A 20,986-nucleotide genomic window follows, 5' to 3' on the forward strand; every position below is an offset into this window, starting at 1 on the left:
ATCTCTAGAGCAGGGGTTCCCAACTTTTTAGACTCGTAGAGCCCTTATTGTTATGGCAGAGCCCCTAGGAGGCTTACCCTATGTCTTACAAGTTAATTGTGTTTAGGAATATATATATCAAATATATAATCTTTTTAAAAACTTCATTCAATTTTTATTTCATTTTCCTGGAATGGAGTACAGCAGGGAAGTGCGTGTGGCGCCCTAAGGGCTCCTCAGAACACAGGTTGGGAATCCCTGTCCTAGGAGTTTCCCCAGCTTTTATTATAGAATCGGATGGATTAGTTGGATTGGTTTTCCTTGCTTGACATGTATAGGCACTGTTGTCTTATGGGCCTCTTTTGCAATCTAAAGTGCTTCGCTTGTCATACTTGGCAGATACAAAGGCAAGGGAGGAGAAAATGGAACACCCAAATTGGCCAGTATAGTAGACCCTTGACATCCATTGGGGTTTGTTTCCAGGAGCCCCCATGGATGCCAAAATGGTCGTCCTATTATATATAGAGGCACAGTAAAATGGTATTCCTTATAACAAATGGCAAAATTGAGGTTTGCTCAAGCTGTAGTTAAAAAATCCATGGATAAAAATCTGTGGATACAGAGGTCCGCCTGTAAATGTGGAAAGGGGCACCAGAAGGAGGAGCCAAGAGAGGCTACCAGGCAGGCCTGAGCAATGACAGGGATAGTGTATTCCTCCCTGGCTGACTGGTGAGTAATTGAGACTTGGCAGCAATCTCCCAAGAGTGAGGGTGGTCTGAGCCAGTAGGACTGAACAACCAGGCAGGCACTAATAGGGCTGATGGCGTTTGGATTCTTCTCCTTACTGAAGGATTTTGAGATATTGTTTTGTGTGGCAATAAAGGAGTTACCGAACCAGAAGTGTCTAGCTTCTCACTCTTATTCTAGTACTCAAAAGATACAGCTTTTCTTAGAAGCAGGCCCAAGGGCTGCATACACACTCAAAAGTTTGTTTGTGTTATATATCCCCCTCCAGATGATCACTCACTGCTCCCCAGTGCTGGGAAAAAAACCTGCCCCATTTTGGCAGGGACAGTCCTGGTTAATCCTCTCTCTTCCCCACTTTATGAACTGTTTTTTAAATGTCTTGGGGTCATTTCCACTACAAAAAGCTCGGAATCCTGATTTGAGCTATATGCCCCTAGTTCCCACTGGAAATCAATCCTGATCCTCATTTGATCGATTCCAGGGGAAATAAAGTGGAGCAAACGCAAAAAGCCCGGGTTTTTTTTATAGCAGTTATTTTGAGGTTCTTTTGAGAAGAATCGGTTCTGACGTGATTCCTAGCAATGGGAATGCCAGATGAGAATCCATTCTTTCTGAGGGGAAGGACAAATGGCAGAGGGTGACGCTTTGACAGATCCACCATTTCCCCCCTTGTAGTGCTGCCTGTGCGGTTGTGTTTTAGTTTTTTTAAAATTAAATTGATAGAATATGTGATTGATAGAATATGCGATTGTTTGAGTTTGTAACTACTTGCAAGGCAAGGAGGGACAAATGGCACAGGGGCGACATTTTGACAGATCCACCATCCCCCCCTTGCAGTGTTGCCTGAGTACTTGTATTTTTTTAAAAAAATAAATAAATTGATAGAATATGTGATTGATAGATTGTTGCAAAATCAATCAATCGAAAATTCTATAGTTTATTTTTAAAAAACCACTCTCCTCCCCTTCATCCTCCTCCTCTGTTCTCCCGGTGCCTTCGTTCCTTCCCCGCTTGGCTTCCCCTGCTTGACTTCCCCGGTGCCTGCTCACTGTCCCCAGCCTTGGCTCTCTCCCCCTGCAGGCTTGTGCTCTATCGTTAGCTTTCCCCATCCCCAGCTTGAAACAGCGCAAATGGGGACCCAAAAATAAATAAATAAATAAATTCAAGTGGCAAAAAAGATCCCCTTTTATAGTGAGAATGAGGGATCGTTTGAAATTGGTTACAAAGACGGAGCAGATCCGAATCACAACCCGTGTTATTCTGCCAGTTGGAATGATCCTCTAGTTTTGTGCTTCTCCTCCCACTTTTCTCCTTTGTCCTCTGCTTACCTCAGTAGCTGTAATCTGAACTCATAGTGCAAAATTTATTTGCACTCAGTTAATAGAAGAGAGGAGGCGGTCAGAATCTCGCCCTTGCCAGTGGGCTCAGGCAAAAGGAAATTGCTGCAGCCTCTCCTATGTTGTCTGTCTCATCAAAAGCTATTGCTATCTTGACTATCCTTTGATGTTGACTGGCCCCATGTGTCTCAGTTTTGATCTGTGAAATGTTGGATGGTTACGCCAATGCCCTATCCAAAAATCAAAATTAGAATGGGATGCCCACCTATTCATTTCCATCCCCCCCTTTAAAAAAGATTCCTTATCCCTACTCACTAAATACTGTAAACCTTACAACAACTCCCCCCCCCCCCGATATTCTCTACTTTTTTGGGCTTCAGCCCTCTTTTATCTCAGCCAACCAAGAATGGTCATATCATCCTATATTCAGGGAATCCCTGAATATGTGGAAGACATCAGGGCCCTTTTGCTCTCTGTCAGAGAGCTGTAAGCCCTCACAAAACTACCGGTCCCAGGGGCCCATTCATACTGCATAGACACAGTGCTATATTCCAGTTCAGCTGTTACGGCAATATCCTCTGGAATGCAGCTGTGACACAATTAAAGGGCAATATAGCATTATGCTCGTGAAATATCAATGGACTCTTGGGCAGTTAAAGTGAAATCATAGTGCTATAGTTGTGTAGTGAAAAAGAGACCCATGTTGAGGAAGTATGCCTCACACAATCTGGTCACAACAAATAAAAGTGTCTATGTATAGGGCCTATGGTTGCTTGAACATTATTGATGTTGTTGTGTGCCTTCAAGTAATTTCTGACTTACGGCAACTCTAAGGTGAACTTATGGCGGGGTTTTCATGGCAAGATTTGCTCAGAGGGGCTTTGCCTTTGCCTTACTCTAAGGCTGAGAGAGTATGACTTGCCCTAACCCAGTGGATTTCCATGGCCAAGGTGGGATTCAAATCTTGGTCTCCTAGGGTGGCAGTCCAAAGCTCAAACTACTATACCATGCTGACCCTGTGGCTTGAACATAGTGACAGAGAAAAAGTATTAAGGTACAATGGGCCCTTCCCTTATGTGGGGGATCCATTCCGGATCCTCCCGCGTAAAGGGAATTCCATGTATGCTCAAGCCCCATTCAACAGACCATATACATAACCTGTTTCTGTCACCTTGACAGACAAAAGGGATGGAGTCTAGCTAAATACTTCAGTGCTCCAGCTGGATACAAAGCTGTCATATTAATATGAATTAGGAAGTAAATAATACTTTCAGAATCCATCCTCCCTCCCAGCTCAAAACTCTAGGTAGGCCCATGGAGAATCTTTAACATCCTGATATATAGAGCAAAAGAAACAATTGTACAAATGTGTTGATTTCCATGTATGTGGTGTTTTTTAAAGTCATTGTCAGGATTTGATTAAGTAAATGATTTCTCTGCCAGTAGGAAATGGGGAACAAATGCATTTTCTTTTTACTAGTTCAGGGATAAATAATTCATGATAACTGTAGCAGTTCCAAACTCTTTGACTAACACCCAGCAGCTGTTCCAGTGGCTCATGAATAAAGGTCTGAACCTATGAATCATAGTAAATTGAATATGGTGCTTTTATTTTCAACAATAATCACATGTCAGCTTTCATAATGAATGCATGTGTTAAGTGTTTACACACCATGTTAATTATTAGAACATCACTCTCTTCTCCTGGGCAGAGGCTCTGTAATACAGTGCCAGCTGCTTTTAGCACACTAATCTGTGCAGCTGTAATGTGCCTAACATCAGTCTTCTAAAATTATCCCCATTGTTGATCATTGTTGTTCTGAACACTTTTTGCAAACAAAACAAAATCAAAAGTGTGCTTACAGTGCAGTCCTTAACCTCCTTGGCTGCCCCAGGAGGCAGGGGATAAGATAGAGCATATTTGGCCTTGTGCCGGCAGAGAAATGCTTTATCAGGGAACCCTGTTTAGCTGAACATTCCCAGATGGTGGTGCTAAAGGACTACTACTCAGACTCTTAGTTACTGTCCTTTGGTTTTTGTATATGTGTGTAAGTGTCTTCAAGTCACCTGATGACTTGTAGGGACCCCATGAATTTCATAGGGGTGTCTTAGGCAAGGAATACTCAGAGGTGATTTTTGCCAGGGCAAAATGGAGTTCTCCAGATGATGGTGGAGAGTGCAGCTCAGCCTTAGCTAGGTGTGACAGACTGGATCCAGAACAGTGCTCCTTTAATTTTAATGCTTAACAGATCCTAAAGCAGGATGAGGTACTGTAAAGCTCATCAAGTGGGATGATGGTACCTGTCCCCTGCTCACCTTCCAAACCCCAACTTTCAGCCACAGCTGTTACTTCCCAAGGTGGTTGTTGTATTTCTTAACACATTTCTTAAGGATGGAGAGCAAAGGGAAGGGGCACATACTGTGCATTCAGCAACAAGAACATAGCTGGGCGCTTATCCACACCCCCTCCTGCTGCTCTCCACCAGAGAGGGAATAGCTGTGTTGGGAAGAGGTGCTTGCCACCATGTTGGGAGGTGTCTTGTACATGTTGACATTAGCATCAAGGATGGGGAGCATGTGGGCCCCCAGAAATTGCAGTTCCCATTATCCGTTACCACTGGTTATTTTGGCAAAGGCTAGGGAGACATATAATCCTGGTGACATGTCATGCTTAGCTATTATGATTAAGTACATTAAAATCTGTGCCAGGTATTTGTTTTTCATACAGAGGAGGCAGGTAACCATGCCTGTTGGCCATAACTATGAGGCCATGTGTTCTTCCACCCTTGCTCTTGATTGTGCAGAAAGGTCTGCTTAAATACAGTTTGTCTTAATCTGAAGCCTGATCCACTTGTGCTCATCAACCAGATTGAAGATAATCAAAATCAGCTCTATCTGGAAAAAAGTTTTTATTTATCATTATGATGGTTAGTGGATGCAGAGGATAGATTACATCAAAGCAATGGTTATTTTCCACACACGTTCAATAGAACTTGAGGGAAGTTACTATCAGAAGATGAACCAAATTAAATCCTCTGTTGTCCCCACTTACATCACAAATTATTATGCTGTGGCAGCATGGCATAGTGGTTTGAGCATTGGACTAAGATTCTGGAAACCAGGGTTTGATTTCTCACTTGGCCATGAACCCCATTGGGTCACCTTGGGCAAGTCACAGTCATTCGGCTATGGCAAAGCTCCTCTGAACAAATCTTGCCAAGAAAACCCCACAATAGGGTCACTCTAAGTCAGAAATGACATGAAGGCACACATCAACAAAAGAACCAATCCACAAGGAAACAGGATTCTGATGAAGCAAAATTTATTTTCCATCCCATTCCCAGCATTGTCCATTTTACATTTTGTGTACCCTGACAGAATAGACATTTGACTGGCATAACATACCAGCCAATTGCTACATTTGTGTAACTTTGTGTACAGCAAATGGAAGTATGCTTTGGTCCTGATCCTATCGGGCATAATCTATATGTTGGAATATATCTGTTTGGTGATCTTCAGTGTCAAACTAAATGACAGAGGGCATGATGGCTGTCTAACAATTCAGTAAACTGCTCAGAAAGATAATACTCTCAATCTATGCTACTTGTGAGAGTACATATGGCTTCTAGAGGCTGAAGTTTGTAGGTGGCAATTTTATGCATAGTCAATGGAGATACATCACAGAAATCTGCCTAATATTTGCACACTACAGCTCACCCAGGGATGCTTGTTAAACCTTGCTTTAGCTCAAAAGTGTGAGGCTTTGAAGTGTCCACTGGGTGTCACTGTTGTTTCTCACTTATGGATATTAATCTATAGCAAAAGTCTCAAGTACTGTACAAGATTTCAGTAAGCCAATGTTTTTGAGTGCTCACTGTTTGACTGGCTGTAGCAGTTTTAATTTTTTATTTTTTTTTATTTTAGGACCTATAATTCAATACAAAAACCGTAAGCAAAGTTGATAAATCTGACATACTGGTCCAGGTTAATTATTCCCTCTAGTAGTGAGTTTGGGTGGCTAATAGCAATGGAAATAGTAAGAACAAAAGGCAGAATTGGCTTGCTCAGGAAAAACCCAAGCTTTGTTAAATTAAATATTAAAATAAAACGAACATCTTGCATTGACTTCTCTCACCTTAACCCAATTGGGACTGAGCATGCTCACTAACTTGGGTATTAAGTATCAGTTGAACCTTTTTGAGTAAACTCCATAAATATGGAGCTCACAAAACAAAATTCACCAATCTGAATTCAGTGTACAGCTATTATTCTATGGTTTGATAGTCACCTGCAGGCAGGGAAAATAAAAGTGCTGTAATAGGACCCTGGCAGGCCACCATGCATGGCAGTGTTTGCCTTGATAGGTCCTAACATGTGTAGACTTGGCTTGGATTCTGTATTAGGAGTGTAGATTTTGTCATTGTTCTTTGATGCTTTTGAAAAAACTGTTAGCATTTTTGATTGATTTCATTTGATTAACAAAAATACTGCATTTTGCTTTTTGTCAGAGGAGAAACTGTTAGACTGTGTTCTTTCTGCCAATTTATTATGGCAGAATTAAGCTCTAATTACAAGATGTAATTGGAGTAAACAGTAATGTAATCAGCTAAAGAGTTAATATAGTTTATTGGGGACGGTCATGAAACATTTTTTTTAAAAAAAAAACCCTACATTCCCCACCTTCTAAGCCTGCAAAAGGTGGCATTTCCATAAATGTCACAGTGACATCCATGTAACCATACTTAAATGTCAGATCAGTTTGAAAGCTTTCTTTAAAGTTTGCAAAAGAAGTGTATTTGGAGACATGGCTGTTTCACTAGAGTTTTCAATCCCTTCCCTACCATTAAAATCAAAGAAATCTTTTGGACCTGGGGGGTTTCCATGGATCCATCTTAGCTTCCAGATGTGTGGATTTATGTAAGCAAGGGTATATGAGAGGATATGTGTTCAATTCCTGGGTGTCTGAAAAACTTTTTGCTGTATACTCCAAGATATCATTTGTAGGCCTTGTTGAGAGTGACTTGCTTTGTTAGCCTAGTGTCAAGGGTGGGCAACTGCAGTAAGTCAAGGGCTAATTTTATGGTATGGGGCTCTCTTCGACTGCCAAAAAAGCAGACAAATAAAAATGAAAAAGTGGATGTCAGCCCACTTCTCATTTTGAAAACATAGATGGCACAGACCATTTCTCATTTTGAAAAGTTAGCATTTTTGTGTTAAACTTTCAGTATTTCTACTTCCCTTATTTTTATTATTATTATTATTTATAGTTTATTATTATTATAGTTTATTTTTTTAGCGCTGTAAATGTTATGCTTTGATGATGTTGGGCCCGAACAGACAAGCCAAAATAAAGCTGCTTTGGATCACTTTGGAGGTTTGCTGTTTAAATGACACACACATCTTAAGAGGCCAGAAGCTCTGCCAAAGCTGTTCACCAGTCCTTAGGACTGGAGTGTGGCTTTGGCATGGCTTCCGGCCTCTTGGGATGTATGCATCATTTTTTTAGAGTTTTATTTTCTTGAATTGTGTATTATTATGGATTGTTGTATTGTTGTATTGCTGTTACACTCTATTGTATTTTGCTGTATTATGTTTATTTAATATTGTAATTGCTGTTATTGTATTATTGTATTATTGTATATTGTATAATTTTGCATTATTGTGATTGTATTGTTCTATATTTTGTACACCGCCCTGATGTTCCGAAGGGCGGTATATAAATAAATCTTTTATTATTTATTATTATTATTATTTAAACAGCATACCTGCAAAGTGACCCAAAGCAGCTTTATTTTGGCCTGTATGTTGAGGCCTGTTATTAAGCATCAGTCCCATTAAACATCTATTACAATTTTATTTTAATTCAGTAAAAATAATACTGTGGAAAATGTACACACACATATAATTTTCAAAGTGACACTTTTGCTCTAAGGTTTTTTCATCTCATCTGAGGACCACAGAAGAGGGTCTGGACCTTGAGATCTAGGAACCTTAACAGACAGTTATTATAGTACGCCCTTGCCTTATGTGGGGGATCTGTTCTGGAACCACCACCACCTTGCATAAGGCAAATAGCGTGTATGCTCGAGCCCCATTGAAAATAATGGGACTCATGCATGATGCACGGTGTGTGGTGCTTGCCATTGTTAGAGCCGTGTAAAAGGCACCCACGTATGATGCGGGCGCACTGTACCATCTTTCCTTTGGTCACATTAGATAATTTACCAAGTTTGGTGGCTCTGTGAATATGTACAGGGATTAATACAGCATAATGGGCAACAAATAGATAGACAAAAGACTTTTAATTTGTGTGTATGTGTGTGTGATGTTCTCAAGCAGTTCTTTGCAGGTACAGAATCACCCCAGCTCTACATAGATCCTGTAGATGTAGAGTTGCTGCCTCAAGCACCATCAAATTAAGTCCTAAGTATAGATTATGATAATTTATGCATGAGTACCAAATAGAGATCCAGGCACTGGATTTCCAACCATCATGAGGATCTCAAATTTTCCCCTTCTCCTGAGTAGAACCAGCCAGTTTAATTGCTGTCTTTTAACTGTTTGAAAATTGGCATTTGCAGCTGCTACACTTGTTAAGTTGGGTGACATGTATCAATTCCTGAAATGCAACACAAGGTATGCTAATACCAGTGTGGTTAGATTTACTTTTTCTTTTATTATACAGAGAGAATAATAGAAGACCATGAAATGATGATTGAGGTTCAGTCAAAATGGAGAATTGAAGATGGCAATCGATTTTATTTTAGAAAAAATTATGCCAAATACGAGTTCTTCAAAAACCCTGAGGTACGTCTTTCAGAAACCCTGAGATTGTATCTTAATGTGGTTAAATTAACCCACCTCACTCATAAGGGTGGATAAACATCAGTTACACCCTCCAATGAAAACCAGACTAATGCCAAGAAAGTTTTGCCTGCCTCACCCTAACTTTATATGGATATAATCCTAGCCACTTAAGGTCCATGGCTACAGAAATAAAGCCCTTTTGTGAGCTGTTTAGCCTTACCTGTCAGAGAGCTCCACCAAACTACAAATCCCAGGCTTCCATAGCTTTGAGTGTCAAACTATTTAATTCCTGCAATGTGGCAGCCTTGTGCCTCACTAGGTAAGAATATAATATAAATATAAATATATATCAGTGAATGAATTGGCAGAGAAATTTTGACTCTACTGAGTTTCTCTTGTGTTCTTTCTGTTTCATTAGGTTTAATTTTCTGTGGTTGGATTATTTGTCCATCTTGCCCAGTTGTGTTGATGGGTTTCCATCTCTTCCCCATTTTTAACTAGAGATGATGTAGACTGAACCTTAGTTCTTCTGCATGCATGTATTCTGCCATGAACATTCTCTTTAAATTGTTCAGGATCTGTATGTTTTCCTCAAAGGCAAATTATTCTGGGTTTTTGTCTTATGTAAGCAAAGATGCCATAAGCCTTTCATTTCAGGCAAAATGGCTGCTGATATGTTTTGTGTGAAAATAGCCAAGCTTGGAAACATTACCTTTTGGTCCCCAAGTCTCAATTGTATTATTAAAAAGTAGCATTTCTAAGCCATAGTAAAAAGGCAGCTATAAATAAACTTAATTGTTTTTAGAGAAACGTCATCAGAATCTGCACTAACTCTGTGAAATTTCTACTCAATTCCCCAGTTATTTTTTTTTTTATTTAACAGAATTTTTTCCCTGAACATCTGGTGTCCTTCTCAAATGAAATCAATGGATCAATGAGCCAAACACAGATATTACAGGTAAGATATCGACATTTAGAACAAGTTCATCTAAAAATCCCAAACATTGCCTTTCTGGACAAAATGATAGGTTTAACATGGCATAGTGATGATCTAGCAATGTGCAAAGGAATGACATACTTTTCATTTCTCTGCATGAGTGCTTTTAAAAGGAAAACTTTAAAGAAAAATGGAACAATGGTACCTTCTCCTTTTTAATGTAAGTTCAGGAAGTCTGCTGAACATGGTTTAACAATAACTTGCATAATATTTCTTTACTGGAATTAATTGAATGAGAAGATCACCACACTTCTCTTGGTTATTCCTTTTAAAAATGTGTGGTTGAAAACTAATATTGGGCACATATAGACAGGCCAAAATAAAGCTGATTCAGGTCACATGAGGTATGCTGTTTAAATGACACACACATCTTAAGAGGCCAGAAGCTGCATCAAAGCTGCGCCCCATTCCTTAGGACTGAAGTGTGGCTTTGGCACGGCTTCTGGCCTCTTAGGACGCATGCAACAGCATACCTCCAAAGTGACCCAAAGCAGCTTTATTTTGGCCTGTCTGTATGGACTCAGTGAAACTTATTGGTGGATATTTATGAGAAGTATTTAGTTTGAATAAATACATAAAGCTCAGTGTGGGGGCTAATGCTTGATTTATTGATATATAGGCCCTTCTTATACACGGATTTTTTATACACGGATTCAAGCATCCACGGTTTGAAAATGTTCCAAAAAAGTATAAATTTCAAATATCAAACCTTGATTTTCCATTTTTTATAAGGAACACCATTTTGCTATGTCATTATATTTAATGGGACTTGAGCATCCACAGATTTTGTTATCCACGGGGAATCATGGAATGAAACCCCAGCGTATAACAAGGGTCCACTGTAGTTTTGCCTATGTTGCATGTCCTATTCAGCATATGACTAGTTGAGAATGACTTTATAAAATATTATAGGTGTTGGCCCTGTGAAATATTTGGTCAGAGTTGTGGAAAAAATTGATAAGTATTTGAAACATTTCATAAGATCAAGCAGAAAGAGGCTTGTATAAACTACCAAAAAGCCAGTTAGCTGTTGTTTTGTACTTTTGACATTAAATTATAAATGGTTACAAGCAATTGTACTGAAAGTAAGGGTTGACAAACCTATGAGTCTTTTGTGAAAGCAAGTAGTTGGACACCAGCAAAGCCAGTGTTCAGGCTTGATAAAAAGTCTCATTCTGGAATTTTAAAAAGTCTACTGGTTCTCCTAAAACTGTTATGCAAATACTTTTGCTTATTTATGACATCTTTTATACCACCCTCAAAAAAATCACCTGGGTTATTTTCAGCATTTAGAAATATATCATATATAAATCTACATATATGTGAGAAGATTGAATGTATTCAAGAGACTGAATGGTTCCTCTGTGTTTTTAGTGATTACACAATCACAGCTTAATTCTTGTTTCATTTTGGCTTTGGGCTCATTTGGAATCCTCATCCCTTGGGTCCAACAAGCTTTGCAATATTCAAGTCATCACAGGGAAAGGGCAGCAGAGAGATTTTTTTTAAAAAAAGCAGCAGAAGAACGTTTACATGAAGAAACAGCATTCAGCTTATGATGCGGCTTAACAATATGAGCTGACCAAGTCCAGAACTTGTAAGAGGTACATTTTGGGGGAAATATAACTCCCAAAATCTCCAAACTAGCATGCCCATAGTGGTGAAGCCATGGGATTTCAGGGAGCTGTAGTACAAAAAAGTATTTTTTCCAAGTTCTGATCAGGTTTATTATCCTTTAGAAACTGAGAAATTATCGCATCCTTCCATCAGATGCTTACAACACAAAATTCCAACGCTACTGTCAGTCAAATTAACAGCTGAGCACACTAGCTTTTCAGGGATCGTACTTGTAGCCTGTCAACCCATCCTGAAGCTCTGCTAGAACTCCCCAGTGTGTCCAAGGAGTTGCTGAATAAGGGGACATTCCAGTGGAATTTAAAGATTTTTTTTTATTCTTCCTTTCAGATGTTTTTAAGTACCAGTACATATCCTGAAATTCATAGTTATTTACATGCTAAAGAGCAAGGGAAAAAAAACTGGAAAAAGATGTACTTCTTGTTGCGAAGATCTGGTCTCTATTTTTCCACGAAGGGGACATCAAAAGTAAGACTATCAAATGATAAACAAGTGCTAGTTTGATATCTTAGTGCCTCTTAAATTCCATGTGCAGTAAGTGTCATTTTGTCCTCAACTTTGTCAAGTTTTTTAAATGAAAGCATTTCTTTGCTCAGTAGAAGTAGTAATAGTTGTCATAGCTGAAGCAGGGTGGAAAGATGTTGTGGGTATGTCAGGCAAGAAATGGGAAAGATTTTCTCACTATAACTGGAGTAAAGGAAAGCCATTTGTTTAACTTGTAAAGCTGATGAATAAATGGAATTTTTAATATGCCATTTCAAATACATTAATGTTGTTACTTGTGAAACATGGAAGGCTTCTTTCAAATCACACTGGTGATTAAATTCATCCTTCTGTGGTCTCTGGGTGGCTGTCCCAGGAGATGTCAGTCTAAAAATCCTGCAAGTCTCAACTAGAGTTACATCAATTGGATCAGTTGTTGGGGGCCAACAGATGAAAATTACTTCATTCACTTGAGGCTCTTCTGCACCATGGAGTATTTCTTATCCTGTGCATTACCCCAGAGTAGGGAAACATTGGCCTACAAGTACCAAAATCCTTCCTCATTGGCCATGCAGCCTTAGTCTTAGAGGGGCTGAAGGAAGGACCAGGCTTTCCTTATTGCTGGTATAGGTGTTAAGAATGATGGAGGATTTTCCACTTTAGAATTCATTGTTTGCTAGTAAGTTGCCCTATGCTTAGAGGTATCTTTCTTTGATAATTTAAATGCTCTTTTTTGGAATCATATATTTTATTCTGCAAATTGGTCATTTTCCTTTATGAGGTATTGATTTTGTTAAAAAAGCAAAATCACAAAGTCCCTAATAGTTTAATGTTCCTCTTCATTTTAGGAGCCAAGGCATCTACAGCTTTTCAGTGAATTCAGCAGTAGTGACCTATATATGTCTTTGACATGCAAAAAGATATCTGGAGTGCCATCCAGCTTTGGGTTCTGCTTTAAGGTAAATGCTTAGCACTTTAATAAAGGATAACATATTTGGGGGAGGCAAGGGGGACAATTCTTTCTATATTTTTCTGAACCAGAAAATAACAATGTTGATGATGATAATTATGATGTTTTGTTTCATGAAATAGGAGAATTAGTGGCCTTTATTTCAACAGGTATTGCCTCCAAGATATGAATTAATGCTAAACAATATGCTGTGGCCTTCTAGCCTCACAAAGCAGGAGGAGCCAGAGACCTGAAACAGCTTTATGCAGAAAGCGAACAAAGTAGGACCTGCTGGATGACAGCAATTCGCTTGCTTAAGGTAAAGAATTTTCCCCTGTTAAGTGTTTTCACGAGTTCTTTCTTTGGTTGCTGTATACAAAGGGCCTCATCTCTTTCCTTAAGCCACAAAGCCAGAAGTGGTATTTTGAGCATGCACATGCCCTTGAGTTCTGTTTTGAGTGGAATGGAGAGCCAGCATGGTTTAGTGTTTTGATTGTTTGACCAGGATCCCAAGATCCCAAGATTTGTACCTGACTCAAGCCAAGGAAACCCACTGAGCTACCTTGGGCAAGTCATATTCTCTTGGCCAAAGAGAAAGGCAATGACAAACCTCCTCTGAATAAATCATGCCAAGGAACCTACACGATGGTGGCACCTTATGGTTACGATGTTGGAAATGACTTGAAGGCACACAACAATTAAAAAGGCCTTTTGATTCTGTTTAATTCCCAAGTCCCTTTCACAAGTACATCACTGTAGCCTGACTGCCTCCTGTGGAATCCTGGTGTTTGTAGTCTGGTCAGAGGCACCAGAGGAGCTCACCGACTGATGGTTTGAATTGTCTCCTCCCCTAAACTACAAGTGTCAGGATTCCATAGGATGGAACCATGGCAGTTTAAGTGAAATCATGGTGCTATAATTGCATAGTGTGGAAGGGTCATTCAGTAGGCATTCCCGATATGTACAGTGGATCCTTGTTATACGCTGGGGTTTGGTTCCAAGATCCCCCGTGTATAACAAAATCCGTGTATGCTCAAGTCCCATTAAGTATAATGACATAGCAAAATGGTGTCCCTAATAAAAAATTGAACATCAAGGTAAATTTATACTTTTTGGAACATTTTCAAACCATGTATGCTTAAATCCGTGTATAAAAAATCCGTGTATAAGAAGGGCCGACTGTACATACATGTTTACCACAGCTTTCAGTTGACCATTTGATGTTACTCAAACCCTGCTTCTCACTCAGAGACTTAGGGTAACTATAATTGTGTACTATGAAATGGCCCCTGGAGCATGGGGCTTTGGGAGCAGCTATTCCAGTGGACTGCACTATGCACAACAGAAGCCTTTGTGTTCATTCTTAGCCAGAAAATCACCATGAAATTCCTGCACTCTTGTAATTTACCCAGCCTCTAACAAATTGCCCTGCCCCATGAGCTGTTCTTTCTCTTTGGGGTGGGTCCTTGGGCATAAACAAATGGCAGTATGTGTAAAGGAGCTTTGATGTGACACGTTCGTGGCTATTGCCCCCCACCCTCCCAAAAAATTCACAATAAAACTCAACAAAAACAGCCCCAAAACAGGAATGGGCAATTGTAGCTACATCCACACTGCAGAAATAATACAGATTGACACAATGTAGCTGCCATGGCTCAGTGCTATGGAATTCTGGGAATTCTTGTTTTATGAGACATTTAGCCATCTCTGTCAGATAGCTCTGGTGCCACAACAAACTACAAATCTCAGAATTCCATAGTATTGACCCATGACAGATAAAAGTGGTGACACACTGGATTATTTCTGTAGTGTGGCTGCAGCCTATGACTTGGTAAATGGTTTGTGGACTTAACTACCTAATCCCTCACTATTGGTTATGCTGGCTAGTGCTGATGAGAGTTGTAGTCCCAAAACAAAAGTATTTGTCAGGTAAATAATCCAGAACATCAAGTTGCAGTCCTAACGATTTCAAAATATGATGGCATCACATAAGACAGACTTCCACAAGAACTAACTGCATCTCAATGATTTCTGCATATGTGAATAATGGAGAACACTGGAAGGAGTCAGCTACCAGACTTGGTACACGCCTATAGGACACTTTGTTCCCTTAAAAAATTGCCAACTCAGACTTAACTCTCAAGAGGCCATTTAGGGTCCTTTTAGTATATTAAACATGATCCTTCCTTCCTATGTCTACCTTAGCCTGTCAGTATTTTGGCTGGCTATTTTTTGTGTTAGTATACTTTTATGATTCAGGTTATAGGACAGCTTTCATTTCCTTTGGTCATATGGGTTTATGTTGTTGCTTCAAACTAGATGTAATCTCTTAGTTTTTGTCAATTGATTGCCTCAAATCCAATTTGTAACTTGTAAAGGTTGTTCCTCTCTGCATTCTCTCAGTATCTGCTCAAGAAGGCTGGAGAACCATCCAGAGCAAAATTTCTGAGTGGAGTGGGAATGGGGAGAAGGCTGGGGGTGGGGAGAGTAGCTGCACTAGGATGGCAGGGGTAAATTGTCTCTTCTGAGACTCATTGACAAGCTTCTCTCAGAGTGAGAGATGGTACCCTGGCCATGATAATGATGGTGTTCTCGTTGTACATTAATAACCTGCTTGAAAATGTAATTGAAAAAAAATGTTGTGAAGATGAGTTGAAGAATATTTCTTTATAAGATGAACTACTTTTTGAAATAAAGAGAACAAGAATGGGCACAAACCTTCTAGCAGATCAGCAATAAGGCAAGTGAAGGTGAAATTCAGACACAGTCACTTGAATCCTAGATTGCTGATTTTTATTTCACATGAGGGTAGTTTCTGCCAACTTGTCCACAGCCTCCTGCTGATCTGCTGCTCCCTGAAAATATTGTTCTGAAGGATGCCACAATCTCCAGGAAATGAGTTGGGGTGGGGGTGGGGGCACTGAGTGCTACAGTGGCAGGGTTGGCCTGTTATTTTGCTGTCTGTGGAGAGCCAGCTTGGCATAGTGGTTTGAGTGTTGGACTGTGGCTCTGGAGACCAGGTCTCAGTTCGCATCTCAGCCATGAAACCCACTAGGTGACCTTGGACAAGTCACATGCTCTCAGCCTTAGGGGGAGCCAATGGCAAACTTCTTCTGAAGAAACTTGCCAAGAAAACCCCATGATAAGCTTACCATAAGTCGGAAACAACTTGAAGGCACAAAACAACAACAAAGTGAAGGAGAAAATTGCTTCCTCTTTTCTAATCCATGTGCAGAAGCTAACAGAAGCCAACTATTAAATTGTACTTCAACATTCGTGATGGGATAGCATCCACCAGCACACTTCAGTCAGCAGGCTAGTTTAGCAAACCTGGGGCAAATTGTGTTAGACAAACCATTCTGTCTTCCAGCAAAGGAGAAACAGCTGGTTGTTGTTGTTGTTGTTGTGATAATATGGAAGCCCTGCTGTCCTCCAGCATCTCCTGCCCAAGGTGATGACTATTAGTATAGTTACCCTTGTGCACAGAGATGAGGAGACTGTGCCTTGGTTTGATCCATCCATTAAAATCATTCATAATTCCATGTAAAGGAATGTTGGCATTCTTCTCTACTAGAGCAAACGTAGTTACAGACCAGGTACTTGAAACCTGCAATTATTCCAAGAACCAAAGACTGCTAATCCATGTTTATGTTTATCATATTCAGAGTTCAACCTTAATTCTTCTGCTAGCCACCTATAAGTTCACCCCACTTTTTTCTTTACTTTTTAAAATAATGCATTTTTAAATGAACTGACAGAATAACCTATGTCAATTAGACCTAAAGGAGAGGTTTGACTGGGAATTCACAAAGTAACTTTTGAATGTACTGGAACAAAATACAGTGGTACCTCGGGATACGAAATACCCAGGTTACGAATTTTTCGGGATACGAAAAAATCCCATAGGGATTTATTGTTTCGGGTTACGAAAGTTTTTTCGGGTTACGAAAAAACTCCGGCGCTATTTTAAATGGAGCCGCGGCGGAGCCGCGGCTTTTTCCCCATTAGCGCCTATGGGTTTTCGGCTTACGAAGGCTTTTCGGGTTACGAAAGCGGCCGCGGAACGAATTATTTTCGTAACCCGAGGCACCACTGTATAAGGATGCATCTAAACTAAATTCAAGATCAGTGTCAGAGCACCGGCTTTCAAAGTGTGAAGGGGAAGCATTTAAAATAGGCAGTTGAGCCATGAGTTGTACTCAGATACACTCCAGTTTATTTCTTGATAGAAAGAAAGTGTCAGTTTAATGCTACCTTGTTACTGTCTATAAAATACAAGTGCTTGTTGCCCTTTTGTTGTTCCTGTTGTTGCTTGAGTCAGTGAAAAAATGTTCTATAATAGTTTGCTTTAAAAACAATATTGACAAGCTGTATACTTCCTTAGGGACCTTCCTTCAGGTACATTGAAGCTTGCTGTGTCTCCATGTAGCCTTGCTTCTATCCATATAGTCTGCTTGTCAAAGGATAAGAGCAAATTTGGAGAGCATTGGGTTGAGTTTGTTTGTTTGTTTGTTTGTTTGTTTTTTGGTCTTAATTTAGAGGGCTAGAGAATTGTTGATTTAGATACTAATTTGGTTTGAAGGAGACAGAGAGGCTCACATTGCATTGTTTTGATAATCTCTGCTTGTAATGTCAATGACATACTTTTCATCACTTTAAGAAATGGCATTTAGTTCAGCAATGCCATGCAAGAAAAATCACTGGCATCCAGAGTCTATGAAATGATGAAAAGCACAGGTGCAAAGTTGGCTCACTTTGTGGTTGGCAAATCCCACAGCTAAGTACTTCCCTATTCTTTACATTACATTCTAATGGATACTTGTTTCTTTGTTTGTAGTATGGAATGCAGTTATACCAGAATTATATGTATCCCTATCAAGGCAGAAGTGGGTGCAGTTCCATTAGCACACCTGTGGTAGGTACTGTTGAAATCCCTTTAAAGTGACACTGAGACTGCTGTGTAGTGTTGCCGCTAAAGCACTGATTTTTAATGTCATGAGGGGCAGCCAATTATTGTTTAATTTGCCTTTATTGTAAGTTTTTTATTAACATGACGGTGCCTTGGGTACAAAAATGTCTTAGTTCCTCTCAGTTATCATGGTTTGCTTTCTTAGGTGGCAAAATATCTGGACCAGCCTGGCCTTGCTTTTAATATGAAGCTCAGCTCAATATATATGAAACATGATTGAACTTGCTTCTTCGTTTCCCCTAGCCACTAACCATGCTTTTGACAGTGTTACATCATCATGCCATAATTTATTGCTGGAACACTCTGTGTTCCATAGCAACTAAACTGTTATGTTCCTCTTATTTGAATTCATAGTAATACAGTAGTCATTGTTAAAGTAACAACATTACCTCTGAGTGAACCGTAATGTTCAAGATCATGGGAGCGTATCTCAGCTTGACATAGAGACACCTGCATTTCTTTATTTTTAGTAGCCAATCAGCCTAATCAGAAAAGTAATTCTGAGTTCTTTATACACAGAAGAGGCAGCATACTGAAATTTTTCCATGCAGATGTTTTAAGACAAAATCAGCAAACCCATGGCTTAGCAGGTGTTGGACTATAATGGTCAAAGCTTATTCCTATTGGTCATGATGGATGGAGTGGATGGTCATTGAAATTAAAATGTTCTGGAGAGCCTCAGGTTCCCCATCTCTTCTTTAAAGAGAAGTATTTTATAATCAATTAGTTATATGGTTAATAATAAACTATAAGAATCCATCATATTAAATTTTTTACTGTTGCAGCAAGAGAAAGAGCCAGACCAAGTAGCTGCCCAACATATGTTATTAATTGAACCACATTAGCTATTGTCCCCAAAATGTTTCAAATAAGCACTCCTCAAACAAGTTCTTGTTCTTATTTCTTCTCTTCTGCCAGCCCTGGCTTACCACAGTTGTTGGTGCCTTTGGAAACCTATTTATCAGTTTTTAACATTAATGACTACAAAATCATGCCTCTAAATATTCAAACAGAACTGTTTTAGGATCTAATGACAGACAGGCAATTATAAGCCCCATTATAAATGGAGTATCTTTTTCTGATCTTGATAACTAAAATATCCTTTAGGGTCGGGGACTCATCATGTGTGTGCAATATATTTTTTTTCTTATCCTTCATTTCCTTTCCTGCCAGCTAATCAATAGATCCAAAGATTATTATTATTGCTCTGAAAGTGTCTTAGAAGGTGTCAAATGCTATTTTAAAAAACAAACAAAACATAAAACAAAAGATATGTTGTGAAATGTTTTGTTTAGATTAGCTACTCCTAATCTTATGCTTTCCAGAAGCATTGAGCTGGTATTCCCTTTGTCCACATACTCTGCCACATCTGGAAACCACAAAATTGGCAATGAAGGTTGGGTTGTTTGATTGACTGATTGACTGACTGACTGATTTATATCCCACTTCCCCCCTAAAATGTGGGACTCAGGGTAGTGTGCAACAAAATTATACACACACACACACACACTTAAAACATTACACCATTAAAAACTATATTGTTAAAATACAGCTGAATTTAAAACAATTTAGAAACAGTTCTCTGAAGATGTCAACCACAGATGCTTGTGAAACGTCAGGAATAAACACTTTCAGAACATGACGACATGGCCTGAAAAACCCACAAAAAACTAATTTAAAAACACATGAGTGCAAATTGGCAGTTAGTCAGTTGCCAAAAGTCCACTTGAATAAAACTGTCTGCTAGTGGAAGGACAACAGGAAAGGAAGACCAGCCTAGTTTCCCTTGGATGGGAATTCCACAGTCTGTGAGCAACCACCAGGAAGCCTCATTCTTACATCCCCACTAAACTTGTCTCTGAGAGTGGTGGGTGAGAGCCACATTAAAATGCTTTATATATATATATATATATATATATATTTCTTTTTGTAGAGAAGTGTTTCAGAGAATTCTCTGGTGGCCATGGACTTCACAGGACATAAATCCAGAGTTATTGAAAATCCAACAGAAGCCCTTTCGGTTGCCGTTGAAGAAGGATTGGCATGGCGGGTATAAACCTTTTCATCTTACATCATTTCTGATTTGTATTTTTGTTGAGAATATTTAGAAATGTTTCTTTCTTCCCATGTAGAAAAAAGGGTGCTTAAGACTCGGCACACACAGTAGTCCTACCACTTTGCAAAATGCCCCATCAAATATAGGTATGTGCCATTCAGTGGGATGGTAGAAAGTAATGGTGTTGCCTTTTGCTAAAATCATATTGGTAATATTTTCCCTCTGTTGATGATATTTTTAGCCATACACAGTTCCCAGCCGTGGTTCCACCATAAGATATCAAGAGACGAGGCACATCAGTTGATATTAAGACAAGGACTGGTGGATGGGTAAGATATTTACCTTTATTATTATTTTTTAATTGGGTGTTACTCAGCAATTACTGTGACGGGAGAGTGAAATCTGATGCAACCAGAAGATGGAATCATGGTGACTGCTTTAAAGCAGAGGTGAGCAAATTGTAATCCTTATCCTATATTCATACTCCTCTGGCCCAGTTTTAGGAGCCCTCTTCAGGTGGTCATTTCAACTTCTAAAACATGACATATGTCTTCCCACAGGAGTCTACTGGGTGGAAAAGAAAGAAAGGAGAGACAGAGAAAAAGGGATTTCATAGATGGAATGGTGGCCCTGCCCATTCCTGGTACAAAGCTTAGTACTGTATATCTCTTGACTGATACATCTGTCTCACTGCTCCTACCAAGTCAGTCTTCTAGAAAAATATTTCACTTTGCTAGAATTCAGTCTCCTATCACAAACTCACCTACCATTACTGTATTTTATTTGTTTATACCCCACCTTTCCTGGGACTCTTATTTTCAAAAACAATTTACTTATGCAAGTGTGGGTGCAGGAGGGAGGAGCTGCATTTGGAAAAGCCAATAAAACTCACTTGTGCTCACTGAACTAGTTTCATACTCTTTGCACCCAGTCAAGTCAGGCAAATAGATTACAAGAACAATGTCTAATATGCTTCAAGGAAATAACATGCTAGTCTGTTAAACCATAAAAAGGAGGAGAGAGAAAA

At 39.4% G+C, this 20,986-nt stretch overlaps 1 protein-coding gene across 1 annotated transcript in view; it reads left to right on the plus strand.

Annotated features, from left to right (window-relative positions):
- The window catches only part of LOC121926049 (growth factor receptor-bound protein 14-like), a 45,506-nt gene that overhangs the window by 18,596 nt on the left and 5,924 nt on the right, over positions 1-20,986 (plus strand). The window contains exons 3-11 of the mRNA XM_042459061.1: positions 8,749-8,870; positions 9,754-9,828; positions 11,833-11,970; positions 12,834-12,944; positions 13,158-13,253; positions 17,772-17,849; positions 19,837-19,953; positions 20,036-20,105; positions 20,201-20,288. Of these exons, the coding sequence (XP_042314995.1) occupies positions 8,749-8,870; positions 9,754-9,828; positions 11,833-11,970; positions 12,834-12,944; positions 13,158-13,253; positions 17,772-17,849; positions 19,837-19,953; positions 20,036-20,105; positions 20,201-20,288 (895 nt within the window). The remainder of the gene's footprint in view (positions 1-8,748; positions 8,871-9,753; positions 9,829-11,832; positions 11,971-12,833; positions 12,945-13,157; positions 13,254-17,771; positions 17,850-19,836; positions 19,954-20,035; positions 20,106-20,200; positions 20,289-20,986) is intronic.

This window comes from Sceloporus undulatus, chromosome 1 (assembly GCF_019175285.1).
Source record: "Sceloporus undulatus isolate JIND9_A2432 ecotype Alabama chromosome 1, SceUnd_v1.1, whole genome shotgun sequence".
Classification (NCBI taxonomy): domain Eukaryota; kingdom Metazoa; phylum Chordata; class Lepidosauria; order Squamata; family Phrynosomatidae; genus Sceloporus; species Sceloporus undulatus.